Below are 13,605 nucleotides of genomic sequence, written 5' to 3'. Positions count from 1 at the left end.
GGGGTTGCATAATTGGAGTTTTGGGATAGGGGATGAGGCGTATTGGTTTGTTGTTTGATTTCATGTACGTTTTTTTTTTCGTTCTTGTTTTGAGAGAAATAATGCACATATTTTCATAGGAATCTGAATGTCACGCATTGAATTTCGTGAATGATTATGCATGCTATTATTAACCCAACGCCTCGCTACCATTATCATGCTCATTGCTTAATTATACAAATATCCCCGGGTATACTTGGTCGAATACAAAACAAATTAAACCGATTAGACCACTTCAATGATATGAACCCCCCCCCCCCCTCACTCGTTCAATTGTTCCACATCTAACTCTAAACCATATGCTCACCCCTCGCACCATGACCATGGCCAACACTGGCGCCATGACCAACAGGCTTCCTGTTCACGTGGGAACCAGCGGGACCCTCAGCCTGAGGCATCATAGTACCCCTAGGACCATCAGCAGCGTCAAAGGGCGCACCACCCCAGCTGCCTGCATCATGGGTGCCCCAACCGGCCTTGCGAGTGAAGACGGCATCGTGGAAGCCGTCAAAGGAGCTGGGACCAGCACCGTAGACAAAGGGGGCGTGGCGCATGAGGGGGATGTGGTTGAAGCGGAAGTCCCAGATGGAGGCGTAGGTCATGCGGTAGGCGCTGAAGGCCATCATGGTGCCGATTACGGCTCCGGCGAGGACGTCGTACTGTCATGTCATGTTAGTTTCGAGTATATGGGACTTGTACATTTAATGGAAAAACTTACCCAGTTGTGGTATTCGTCAATGGTAAGGGCACCACCGATGAGACAAGCACCGAGGATGGGAGCGTAGAGCGCGACCAACTTCCACATTGCGGGGTGGTGGTTGGAGAAGACCTTGAGCTTTGCGTTGAGGTAGAGGTAGAGAAAGACGAAACCGGCAAAAGCAGCGGTTGTGTGACCCGATGGCATGGACTCGAGAGAATCGTTGATTTCGTTCATATCACCCGTGCAGATGCTCTTGTCAAACATGATTTGACGGTATCCATTGGCGACGTTGCCGTTGCCGCTGCCAGACTCGATGCCGTTGTCGGCTGCGCCAACGCTCGAGCGAAGGTTTTCAGGGATAACGGGCTTGCAGACGGCGAGGAAGTGAGGGCGGAGACCGCCAATGAGCCATTTGATGAAGACCTGGAAGACTGCGGCGGTAATGAGAGAGTATAGAAGGCCGATGGTGGCATTGTTGACATCCCAGAAGCTGCGGGCGCGAATCTGCACGATCAAAAAGACGGCAAAGGGAATGAAAAAGGCCATGAGGGCGGCGGCCCAGATGGGGATGATTTCGTTGCGCAGGGGGTAGGCAAACTCTGGGTAGACAATCTCGCCATCCTGGAAGACGACTGTAGTGTGTTAGATGGTGATGGTTTGTGTGCTGGACGGGATACGTACTGGGAAAGCTGCGGCTAGGGGCTGGGTCGGCCATGTAGACACCCAGACCAATGGCACCCATGGCGGCCATGGTCAGGATGTCGAGCCAAGTAGCCTTGAGCCATTGTCCAAAGCTTGGCCTGGAGTTGTACGACGATGAGTGAGACTTGGAGTGGCGTCTTGGTCTCTTTTCCCTGTGCGAGCCAGTCGCAGTGGTTGTGTCGGCAGCGACAGGCGTCGTGTTTCGCTTGTTGAACAGGCCCATGGTGGTGTTGGTTGTGGGTGTCTGGCGAGGCAAGTCTCCCGAGGGGTGAATGACGTATGGGCACTCGAACCGCCTGATTGTACAGGCGAGTACAAGGAAAGAAGAAGAGAGAGGGTTGGTGAGTAGCAAATTCACAAGCAGAGGCTCATTGCTTATATTTGCACTCTCTTACTTTCCCGCCTAAAGGGTCTCGAGCAAAAGTCGTCACTCAGCATCATCTTTGTCGCACAGGCATACCACCAGGCCGGTTCGCAGGGACAAAACCTGCTTTCTGGCCAACCTTGTTACAGTCCAGGCGTATCCAAAGCGCAGACAGCGAACGAAATAATAGTCGATCTTAACCCGACCAAGCAAGTTGGTAAAAGCTTGGTTTGCAGAGTAGAAGCTTGGCAAGCCCGTTTGTGGCTCTTGTGTGGCTGGTGAGGCGCGCGATGATGGCATCTGTGGCTCCTCAGTGCCGTGTAGCCACTAGAACATGTATCGCTTTGGTTGCTTTGGCCATGCGCTGACGCTACGGCGGGCCCAATGTGCCGAATGCTGGGGATTGATGAAGAGAGAGTTTGCATGTCCGCGGTGTGATGATGCAAGGTGTAGAGAGCGTGACGTCACAGGGTACCAGATTTGACCCAGCTGTGAATGAACGTCCATGGTCACGAGACACGTTTTCATGCAAGTCAATCTCTTCTTTTGGCTGAAATGCCCCGATGCATCTTTACAAACAGTTCTGCATGCTTTACATTCCGCTAAGAAAAATGGATATTCAACAGCCTAACAAACAGTACACCTTAATTCTAACATGACAACAAAAAAGCATCAATCAATGGGTATCATCTTCCTCCCCTTCCTCCTTTCTCCAGCTACGTCTACTCCAACCGTCTAAGAGTGGATATGCACCTCAGTGCTGCCACTGCGATGCCATGTTGCGAGCAAGACACCGCAGCGGCCACACTTGTGCTGGACGTCCTTTGTCGAGCTCATGACGTAGGGAATGCAGCCCAAGCAGCACAAGCAGCAGAGACCAAAGGCCCAGGCATGTGTTGTGTTACCCGTCTCAAACGAGACATTTGTGAGGGAGCGCTGGCCGCATGCAGGGCAGTCTGCGGGCGCGGGGCCGCGCTGAAGATTGGCAATGGGCGTCGCGTTCTGGTACTGTGTGCCGGGCATTTGCTGGGGCGGCATGCCTGGGGCTGAACCGGCGATGCTGGCGTCTGGGTGCTGATATGTCGCTTGTGGGGGTGGCTGCGAGTATTGCTGCGCGTTTGGATCTTGTGCGTAGACGGGCGGCTGTGGCTGGCCTGTGGCTTCAGGCGACTGGGGATACGCTTGCATGGGCACTGGTGTGGCGGTCAGTTAATCGTTCATACATGCATTGCAAACGTGGCACGGTAACACAGCACACCACAGTACAGCACATGTTATCATGCTGCAGTGTAACAAATGCTCCGCATCCAAGCCCACAAGTACAACGCTTCTCAACACTTACCACCTGGCTTCTCCATGGTTTCAGTATATAGCTTCGACTGCGTGGTGGAAGAGGTATTAGTTGGCGGCAACGACAATTCTCAAAGATGGTGCAGAACGCGTCAAGAGCAATCGAGGGCCAGCGCCCAAGTTTATTAAAGCCCTTCAGGCGCACCGTCGTCGCTTAGACTCCATCATTCACCGCACGGGGGCCTAAAGTTTGGGGGCGCCAGGCGTACTCGTTAGCACAGCCTCGACTCGTGCATTACCATCATTCGCCCATTGCGCGCGTTGGCCCCCATACAGCCCTCCACCCGCCCAATGGGCCATTTCCCCCCACCCTAGTCGTCTAAAAACCGCCGTCGGGTCTGCAGGGTCGAAGCGTCCAAGCCTCAATTATCTTGTGGCTGATGTTCTTTTCGAGACAAGGCAGGTTAATAGCGCAGCAGGGTCTGGCGAGGGCGAACCCCCCCAAGCCTAATTTCCAGATGTCGTTCCATGGCACGAGCATCGGATATAACAAAGGGGGTCAGAGACATTCTCCTGTTGGTTCCGTCCCGGATACCGGCACTCGCAAGCCATTGTAATCTCTGCCTTGTATCGTCACGTTTCTTTGCCTCAACTCCGGGTCGAGCAACCATGGCATTAGACATTATGTACTGCGCAGGGCTGTGCTGCGGCGTGGATGCGATCAACACACGTGTACCTACTTTTTATCTTTAGCGCATTTCCTCCGACTGCATGAAACCGTGTCAACCGTGGGCCGGTTCCTGCAGCCATCTATTCTCCATGGCATAGCGTCTCTGCTAATTAGCGCCAGGCAGCCGCTCGTCAACATGAAGCCGGTGAGCTGACGGTCCGGCTCCGTGTCACTGGTTGTGTGTGCTGCTCAGTAGCGTGTATCCATGTCGTCCAGGTCGACGTCGTCCTCTGACTCTTCATCTGCATGTGCATCGCCTTTAGTGTCTTTGGTCGGCTCAGAGTCTGTCCCGTGCAACATCTTGTGCTGCTCTGGGGTCAAGTCAACAATGGTCGGCGCATAGTCGCCCACCTCGTCTTCTGCATCTGCACCATTGACTTCCAATTCCACACGCTCTCCGTCCTCCAACTCCAACATGCCCCGCTTCAGATACGAGCCCTCGGGCTGCCATCCAAACTCCTTCTCCATATACTCCTGCAGGTCGTCTACCTCATCGACCATATCGGCTTTCCACTTGCCATCAAAGTCTTGAAGACCTTTTCGGAACTGGCCTAGCAGCGGTCGCAAGAATCCCCCGCCAGCGTCATTCATGTCGAATAAATCTCCCTCGGCGTCTGCACAGTGGCCAAGCTGGATGCGCAGACACTTGAAAAGGTCCAGGAAAAGATGAGAGCGCTCCTTGACTGCTTGCCGACAGGTGAGTAGCAGTCGCAGCAGTCGCTTCCACTGTTCGAGACAAGAGTTGTTGTTGAGCGTCAGGACCATGAGAAAGGCAAACTGCAGCTCGCCCAGAATCTCATTCTCCCGGCCCTGCTCATCTCCTGCCTGGCAGTGCTTGTTGATGAGATCGCCTAAGAACCAGGACCGGTCCTGTGCAGCCTCTGTCCGTTCCCTGCCGGTCGCTCCTTCTCTCCATGTTTTCTTCAGGTCAATTGGCAGGAACCTCAACTCCTTCTCCGGGCGCAACATGCTATTGCTTGATTCCAGGCCCGGTATGTCATCTAGGTCCTGCGAGGCCGACGAGGCCGATGTCAAGTTCCAGTGGTCGGGATTCAGCCCGCATATCCTCGACAGCATTGTAGGCGTGATGTGTGTGGTAAGCTTACTCCAGTCGGTGCTCTCTTCGTTCCAGCCATCTTCAGCGCCCGTGTCGCCTTCCTGCACGGTTTGCCGATAGGGCGTCAGGCCATCTTTCCATATGCTGCCGAGGTTGGCCTTGTGCTTGAAAACCTCAGTCTGCGATGTTTCTGCCACCAGGTCCTCGGTGCTTTGATCCCATTTCTTGACAAAAACTTGTGGTGAGCCCACGCCAGGCGTGACATAAAACCATGCGCCGTGTCTCACGGACATGGCGCCATCAATGGCAGCAAAAACAAAGTGCAGGCCATGTGGGACATTTCGGACGCCTCGGAAGCGCGGTGACGATGTAAAGGATAGCAGGTCGATGCCGGCGAGGGCTTTTGGCGGCAGGTCTAACAATAGCACGCAATTATTAATAGTAGACGGATCCATGCTGGGGCGGAAGAGTTCGTCGAACCAGGTGTTTCGCAGGATCTTGAGAAGAGGCTGTTCGCAAAGCTCGACATGAGCCGGGGAGAAATGGGGTATCATAAGTTCTAGGCAGGGTCCAGAAATGGCTTGGGGGAAAAAACACGTGAACGCGCGCGGTACTAGTCCAGTCCAGTCCAGTCCAGTCCAGGGTCCAGTCAAATCAAATGTTTGGCAAAGGAGCGTGTGGGATATGGGCGCGACAGGAGAAAATCATAGACAAGAAGAATAAGAACGAGGAATGAGAGAACGAGGACGATTGCGTCCGCATCTACTTAGAGCAGAGTGCCTAGACGCAGACAGGCATGCAAGCAAGTAGCGCTCGAACGACTTGGGGGGTGCAATGCGACCGATGTCTGACCGACACCATACGCCATACGTCATGCCCACCGTATAGAGTTTGGCTGGACCATGTGCTGCCGGCATCTTGCTCACCGTCTTGCTGGTGTTGTGGATGCTCTCCATCGACGCACGCCATCTGCACGCATCGCATGCTATGTACATGTCGACTATGTATGTATGGAGCGGCGGTGTCGGCTCTCTCTCTCTCTTCCTACACACCCCACCCAACCCTCTGCTGATACGAGACATCACGCAGCAGGCTAACAACACCAGCACACACACGCACTGAAACAAGGTGCACACGCGGATTTTGGCTTTGGCAGGTCAATAATACTACGGTACATATTGCATACGCCGTCAGCCTCTCCGCTGGCGATCATAGGGTCCAGCCCACTGCACCGTCCCTGCAGCTTGATGCCCCTCTAGGTAGCCACCCGGCCCTTTCTCTCCACCCGCCCATTGCTTCTCGCGGCAACGCACCTATTCCAACACACCCATACCACCCATACCAACATCCACGCCTACACCCGTTGTACAACAAACAGCGCACCCTGTGCCACTGCCCGCCATGGACCGCCGCCGCACCCCAGGCCTGTCGTCGCTCTCCTCGCGCGGCCTGCAAAACCACCACTACACCAATCACGGCGCCACCCTCCGCACCCGCAACGCCGACTCGCTCTCCACCCAGCTCTCCGTCTTCCAATCCCTCCTCCACAACTTCGCAATCACCCATTCCAAAGACATCCGTGCAAACCCCGCCTTCCGCGCTGAATTCGCCCGCATGTGCTCGGCCCTCAACATCGATTTCCTCGCCTCCTCGTACCACAAAGACACTGCAACTAGCACATCAAAGGACGCCAACAGCACCGCCAGCGGCGAAAGCATCTGGACGCAGCTTCTGGGCCCCAACCTCAACGACTTCTACTTCAACCTCGGCGTCCAGATTGTAGAGGAATGCCGCGCCACCCGCGCTGAAAACGGCGGCCTAATCTCCCTGTCGGATCTGCAGGCTCGCCTCTCCAAATCCACCCGCATAGGCGGCAGCATGACCGTTTCCGACGACGACATCAAGCGTGCTGTTGACGCCCTTGCGCCGCTGGGGTCGTGCTTTTCCATTGTCAAGATCGGACACCGCAGTTTGATTCGGAGTGTGCCCAAGGAACTTAATGTCGACCAGAGCACCGTTCTCGAGGCGATCCAGTTGCTGGGTTACGTGACGTTGTCTATGCTGCAAGTGAATTTGAATTGGGAGAGACCCAGGGCTCATGCCGTTATCGAGGATCTCATGGCGGACAGTCTGGTGTGGGTGGATACCCAAGCGGGCGAAAACGAGTACTGGAGTCCTGCATTCCTAACTATGGGCGGGTCCAAGTCGGATGCAGCTTCTTAGACTGTGTTTTGGGATTGGCACTGGAGATTCAAACTACGGCGTAACTAAGGAACGAATGATACCCGGCGTCATAGCCACTTACTATATACATATGCAAATAGATGGATTCACGATCAACTTTTACACATGAACAAAAGGTATCATAAACACACATGTCTTGACTTCTATATACACATACAAATACAAACACATATTCTTCCCCCCCACATCACCAAAGCACCTCTGTATTACACATCCTGACCTCCTCGCTATCCTTCCACGCCGTGTCTGCATTACTAGACTCAGGAAACACTTTACGGTGCCATCGAAGAGACCACCTGCGCGCACTATGCTCATCCTCAAAGTCCAGCACCCACCGGTTGTACACACGGTTCATCACCTCTTGATGCATCTGCGCCGGCGAGCGGTCCTCTTCCACGCTACCCATCATGCTCTGAATCTCCGGGTCCTCATACGCCATTTCCATCGAAGACGACGACGACGACGACATAGCATTCACAAGCGGAGAATCAGAGTGATCAAAGGTGCCGTATGCCCGAGGCCGGCTCGACGAAACGGACTTGCTCGACATCTTGAGATTGATCATGTCGCGCAGCCGGTGGATCGACGACTGCGCCTCGTTTCGCAGCGGCACCAGGCTTCCCTGCTTGTATGCGTCGGTGCAGATGGCAATGTATATGTCGGATGCAGACGGTTCGTAGCCTTCAATGTGCAGGAGCACCCGCCAGATGCGATTGCCCTTTTCGTCCACACCCGGCGCAATCGGCTGGTACCCGCCCCGCTCAATCAACAACCGTAGAGCAGGGTTGTATGGCTGCATGAGCACATTGAGACTCATCGCATGACCCTTGGGCAGCAGGTTGTATGAAGTTACTGCAGCACCAATATCTTCGCCGTCCTCGAGAAATCCCTTGGGCGGAGGAATGGCGGATAGGATGCTTGACGGCTGGTAGCGGGCACTGAGCTTGTGCAGTCTCGAAGCATTCTTCTGATATGCCAACGCTGCCTCCGTATTCCTGAACAAAAGATAGTAAAAAGGCAACCGTTCTAGACTCAAAGGGTCTCGGCCAGGAATGGCCTTGTAAAAGTCGCTGTCTCGCCGCCATCCCTCCAAGTGCTTGCCCTTGGGAATGATGCGACGAAAGTCAGCTTCCGTCAACCCAATGCTGCAGTTGGTCAGCTGGAGCACAGCAATTTGCTCCCTATGTTGCTGAAACGGCTTCGTTTCCCGCTTTTCTGCCTTCCGCGCCTCTGGGCGGTTAATGGACTTGGGTAGCTCCAGTCTGGGATATTGATCTCTGCCTTTTTCCGTTGGCCGAGGCGGCGGAGCACTGTTCGCTTCTGGGAAGAGCTCTTCGAGGAGCGATTGTTCACTAACTTCCTCACTGGGTGGTAACGACTTGGATGAATCGTCAAATGATATGTCCTGCTTGGCCTCCGGACCCTCTTCAGCCCTAGCCGCCTCATGGCTGCCATCCTCGCTGTCCACCCTCAACTCTGTAGATGATGTCATCGAGCGCGACTGTGTATGGATTTTGCTCATCAGCCTCTGTCCATCATCTGTGTCATCGACAACAGGAGCCTTTACTTTCTTGTCAAGACGAGTTGAGGCTGAGTCGGCTGTCGTGTCGTGCAGCAGATTCCCCTTAGGAAGCATTGACAAGAACTCATTCTCCAAATCCTTCACCGCTCTATTGCCTCTTTCCATATGCCAGGTTGCACATTCTCTCTCAAGCCTCAAAATCCAGCTGAGAGGTGACATCCGACCAGGTTGCCTCGCTCTTGCTAGCACGTTCCGTGAAGCGCCAACTTCTCCGAGTATTCTCAATAAGCGACGATCTACTTCTTTGTACGCTCGATCGGCTATTGCCTCGGTGTGCTTGCGGAAATTGCTCGCAACTAAAGTGAGTATCGGAGACTCCTGCGTTTCCAGCTCTTTGCCCGTTTTTTGGATGAACTTAGCTGCATTAATGCGACGACGATGGCAGGCTTCCAAGAGGGGAGCAATAGGATCACCAAGCACCTGCGTCTTAGTATATTTGGCAACATCGCTAGCCACTAAAGAGTTGACTTGGCTGAGGGCTTCACTCGAGGACTTGGACAGTTTCGAGGCAAGCCAATCCATCAGGCTCTGGTATTGGGCACAGCTGTTACTGATCAACCGATCATTATCCCACATGGCAATTCGTTGAGCGGTAAGAAAGCGACGTAGAATGGAGGGAGCTATAGGTGTAATTAGGTCAGAATGAAGCCCTGCAAGAGCCCGAGTGGCTCTAAGACATTCTAGGACAGAGAGTTCATAAGCAACTCGGGCGGCACGCAGAAGACTAATCATCTCACTAGAGTCTATTCTGGAAGAGGGAAGGATACGCCGCCCAGCCTGGGTTTGGAGCGCCGAGTCCAGACTCTGCGTCTTGGATTGCGTTTTTTGTGGTTTCTTCACGGGCGCAGCTCTTGCTACTGCAGATGTAGGCGAAGACGGCGACGACTGTCCGTTCGTAGGTTTTGCTTCTAAGTGGGCTTGCAGTGCCTTGATCTGTTCAGAGAGCTGTTGAATTTGCTGCCGCATGGCTGCAACATCAGCCTGCTGGGCAGTCGAAACATGGCCCTGCCTCCGCTTCGCAGATTTCCTCTCTCTGCGACCTGTTCCCAGATGGTTCCCGGTTGCTGTGAAACGAACAGATCCATGTACAGTATCTTGTTCGTCTTGTTTCGTTGCTCCGTTTGTTTTGTGAAGATGAGTCTCGGAGCGTCCTGGGTCCTTGGCATGAGGAGGAGGCGGTGGTGGAGGTTCCAACTTGGGCTCAGTGGATGTGGAGGGGTTAATGTGAGCCCCAAAGGAAGCAACATGGTACAATGCCTTTTTCCACCAGGGCCTCTCCTCGACTGGACCATCTCCAGGCGAGTCAATTGAGCGGGATGGAGCACTGCCCTCTTTGTTGTCGCCTTTGGCAGTGCGTGTTTGCGGGGTGTCATTGCCGGCGGTCGAGAATTTGGCGCGGGTGGTGGCATGGGTGCCGCGAACCTGCTTCGCGGTCACTGGGAGGTGACATGGCCGCAGATGTCGAGAGAGGCGCGGCGGTGGCATCAATTGCGCGGCTTGGTCACATTGCACAGCTGCGATTCTTGGGCCCGCCGTCGATACTGAAAAGCTGCAGAAGGCATGCGGCGCTAATGGCCCAATCCGGTCTAGCCCACCCGTCGCTTAGTCACTCCATTTCCCTACCACCACAGTCGGTTGCAGCCCAAAAGGGAAATTAGGCGAGGGTTGCATGCTTGACCTGCTCACGGCTTCTGCGGCGAAAAAAATCCTTATGAGCACATGCAGTAGACGCATCATGCGAGTCACATGCGTACAAGAATCCATCTCTCCTCAGATACGCACTTCTCCATAAATCCCCCCTCATTGCGTGCGCACAGGAAAAAGCAACATGAGCCCGGCTGCTACTTATACCCTGCGCCCGCTGGAGCGCAATCCGCCTAGCATTCCTACCAATGCACTCGAGGGCGGTGCTTTTCGCGTCCATCTGTCGGCCAAAGAACTCAAGGCTCTCGGGCTCAGCAATGGCGACTGCGTCCGGCTTAGCACTGCAGCAGGCTTCAGAGGCTACGCCGTTGCATGGCTCGCCTCGCAGACTAACGCCGGGAACAAACCCATTGCCAAGGTGACCGACCTTCTACGGGAGCACTATGACCTCGCGCTCAATGATCCCGTTTTCATTGAAAAGGCAGACTCCTGGAAGCCTCTCAAGTCAATCGAGATTAGCATTTCCGATTCACCAACTCAGACTGCCAAGTTTGCCTCGGGCGAGCAACTTTTATATTGGCTTCGCCATGCATTGGGTAAATATGCAAATGTTCGTCTTGCATCTGCTTCTCTAACTCTTGTGCAGTAGCAGACACGGACATCCTCCTGCCGGGATGCAGTTTTCCAATCCAGCAAAAGAGCTTTAGGCAAAAAGGCCAAAAGGTCCGGGTCACAGTGCAAAGTATTGATCCACTTCCGACCGAGAAACATGCCGTGTACTTTGATGAGACTACTACTCACATCACCACTGTGGGTGATTTCACGCCTGAAAAGTCGCCCCCAAAGCCGTCAGGTGTACTTCAATTAAGGTCTGATGGGATCGGCGGTCTTTCGAACCATATTGCGGTCGTCAATGAAGATCTTTCCTTTCTTACTAACAGCCAACCTCATCTGCACAACCGACACCTTCTTGGGCCTACCGCCTTCCTTTTGCATGGCCCAGAGGGTACTGGAAAGACTCTTTTGCTTGAGAGACTCGCGGAGTGTCCTTGGACTGAAGTCTACAGGATCAATCCCGACACAAATCCCAAAGGCCAAGCCAAGGCCCTCTCCGATATCTTCCAAGATGCTCGTGATAACCAGCCAAGCCTGATACTGATGGACAATTTAGATCGGCTTTTAGACAAGGCCGACTCATTAGTAAATAGGCTTCGGATTGAACTCGCTACTCTAGGAGGAAGCCAAGTCGTCGTCGCAGCAGCAGCGCGCAGCGTGTATGATATCGACTCCAGCCTTCGAACAGCGACTGCTTTTCAGACCGAGCTTGAGTTGCTACCACCAAACGCAAAGCAGAGAGAAGACATTATCCGCCAGATACTGGGGCCTACTTGCAATGTCCCGCACGTTGACCTAAGTGCTCTTGCAGAACGGTCACATGGCTTTGTAGGTCGCGATATTGCCAGTCTTTGCTACCTTGCTAGGAAGCACCATACGAGGCGGATAGTCAAGCTATTGGACGGGAAAGACAAGACCGAGCTTGGCAAGGTAGATGAAGAAACCGACTTTGTCGAGCAGGAGGATTTCGAGGCCGTGATAGAGCAAGTGCGCCCCACAGTGCTAAAGGACAGCATTCTCGAAGTGCCAAAAGTCAGGTGGACGGATATTGCTGGCCTGGATCATGTACGGGCCGTGCTAGAAGCCATTACCGTTCGCCCGTTCAAGGTACGTGAGCATCAATTTCCGCATGTTCGTGATGCACACAGATCCCTGCTCTACCTCATAACTTTATTCGCATCCGAGTAACAAAAGGAGACTGATGACGCCCTTAGTACCCTGACCTCGATGTCAAATTCGGTGGGCCTCAGTCGCGCAAAGGCGTTCTCCTCTACGGCCCACCGGGATGCGCGAAGACCCTGATTGCACAGGCCGTCGCGACCGAAAGCAGGCAGAACTTCCTTGCCGTAAAGGGATCCGAACTCATCAAAATGTACGTGGGTGAGTCTGAACGAGCAATTCGGGATGTTTTTCGAAGAGCACGAGCAGCGAAGCCTTGCATCATCTTCTTTGACGAGATTGATTCCATCGGAAAGTCGCGTGAAAAGACACAAGACAGTGGGTTGAACGTTGTGACGACATTACTCAACGAGATGGACGGTATCGAGGCGCTAAAGGACGTGTTCATCATCGGCGCAACCAATAGGCCCGATATTCTCGATTCAGCACTTATTCGGACGGGCCGTTTTGACGCACACATCCACATTGGACTCCCGACAGAAGAAGCACGGAAGCAAATTCTACAAATTCATACCAGATCGAGACCGCTCGCAGCTGACGTTGACTTGGATGTCGTTGCCAAACGAACAGATGGCAGCAGTGGCGCAGATATTAGTGGCCTATGTGCTGTCGCTGTTGAACTGGCAATTACCGACTACACGATGAGTCCGGACAGCGCACCTCAGGTTTACATGCGCCACTTTGAGCGGGCACTAGACCAACACGTTCCCCATACAATCGCAGCCGAGGCGGAGCGATATAGGAACTGGAGGCCCGGCAAGTCGTTATCTGAAGATTAAAGATGTGGTATAGAAACGGGGTTGTGAAGGTAGCAAGACTTTTGCATAGAGGATGTTTTTTGCATGTTAATGCTTCTTGTCCAAGCAACATAAGGTTTTCCGTGCGATCAGAAGCCCAGGCGCACAGAGGCATTAATCTGGCCTGGCGCATTACGACGTTGGGCAGTGGAACAGCGACGGGACGTGCATCTGCCTTCTGCCGCCGCACGACGCAGGGAAGATGTGGGGATGCAGGAGGGAGCATGCTTCCATCCGTCTTCGATACCGCTGTCATGATTCTGTTTCGCATACTTGATTCGGCCAGCCATCAAAATAGCATGTTGCCTGAGACGCCAACGCTGGATGCCTGTTGCAATCATCCGTTGCGATCAGGCGCAGTACCCCGTCGTATGTCGTATGTAGAGTAAACAGCGAGACGTTGTGCAGGCAATTCCGAAACGTTGCGGCACTGCTGTGGGGCTTCATTTTGGACAGACGATGCTAGTATAGTTGGGGCCGCCACATTGTGCATCGACTATTTTCCATGGACACGAACAAGCGCAGTGCTCTGCTGTAGCGTCGTGCTGATTGCCCGTTGCGTACCACGACATCAGGGGCAAGGCGAGGAGAGCATTCAGCTCGTCGTTTCCGTAAGCACCAGCGCAATGTGCCGCCGCAACGGACCGATAATCTCAATCAGC

General features: G+C 53.8%; 6 protein-coding genes across 6 annotated transcripts; 2 read left to right on the top strand and 4 right to left on the bottom strand.

The window, feature by feature from the left end:
• Positions 1–329: 329 nt before the first annotated feature.
• COCVIDRAFT_17771 (hypothetical protein) lies at positions 330–1,664 on the bottom strand (the record flags this gene model as incomplete). Its single annotated transcript, XM_014698995.1, has 3 exons — positions 330–698; positions 758–1,371; positions 1,421–1,664. The coding sequence occupies 3 exons, from the start codon at positions 1,662–1,664 to the stop codon at positions 330–332; spliced, it is 1,227 nt and encodes a 408-aa protein (XP_014554481.1).
• An 876-nt stretch (positions 1,665–2,540) lies between these two features.
• COCVIDRAFT_17770 (hypothetical protein) lies at positions 2,541–3,163 on the bottom strand (the record flags this gene model as incomplete). The annotated part of the gene is made up of 2 exons (XM_014698994.1): positions 2,541–2,998; positions 3,148–3,163. The coding sequence occupies 2 exons, from the start codon at positions 3,161–3,163 to the stop codon at positions 2,541–2,543; spliced, it is 474 nt and encodes a 157-aa protein (XP_014554480.1).
• An 851-nt stretch (positions 3,164–4,014) lies between these two features.
• COCVIDRAFT_28430 (hypothetical protein) lies at positions 4,015–5,436 on the bottom strand (the record flags this gene model as incomplete). Its single annotated transcript, XM_014699019.1, has 1 exon — positions 4,015–5,436. One exon carries the CDS (start codon positions 5,434–5,436, stop codon positions 4,015–4,017), a length of 1,422 nt encoding a protein of 473 aa, XP_014554505.1.
• An 847-nt stretch (positions 5,437–6,283) lies between these two features.
• COCVIDRAFT_28429 (hypothetical protein) lies at positions 6,284–7,105 on the top strand (the record flags this gene model as incomplete). The annotated part of the gene is made up of 1 exon (XM_014699018.1): positions 6,284–7,105. The coding sequence occupies one exon, from the start codon at positions 6,284–6,286 to the stop codon at positions 7,103–7,105; it is 822 nt and encodes a 273-aa protein (XP_014554504.1).
• Positions 7,106–7,313: 208 nt separating this feature from the next.
• COCVIDRAFT_39595 (hypothetical protein) lies at positions 7,314–8,618 on the bottom strand (the record flags this gene model as incomplete). Its single annotated transcript, XM_014699017.1, has 1 exon — positions 7,314–8,618. The coding sequence occupies one exon, from the start codon at positions 8,616–8,618 to the stop codon at positions 7,314–7,316; it is 1,305 nt and encodes a 434-aa protein (XP_014554503.1).
• Positions 8,619–10,536: 1,918 nt separating this feature from the next.
• Positions 10,537–12,925, top strand: COCVIDRAFT_28427 (hypothetical protein; the record flags this gene model as incomplete). The annotated part of the gene is made up of 3 exons (XM_014699016.1): positions 10,537–10,948; positions 10,999–12,074; positions 12,182–12,925. 3 exons carry the CDS (start codon positions 10,537–10,539, stop codon positions 12,923–12,925), a joined length of 2,232 nt encoding a protein of 743 aa, XP_014554502.1.
• Between the last annotated feature and the right edge of the window lie 680 nt (positions 12,926–13,605).

The sequence above is a fragment of the Bipolaris victoriae genome (genome assembly GCF_000527765.1).
Source record: "Bipolaris victoriae FI3 unplaced genomic scaffold scaffold_68, whole genome shotgun sequence".
Taxonomy (NCBI): Eukaryota; Fungi; Ascomycota; class Dothideomycetes; order Pleosporales; family Pleosporaceae; genus Bipolaris; species Bipolaris victoriae.
This window is presented reverse-complemented; position numbering and strand designations above follow the sequence as displayed.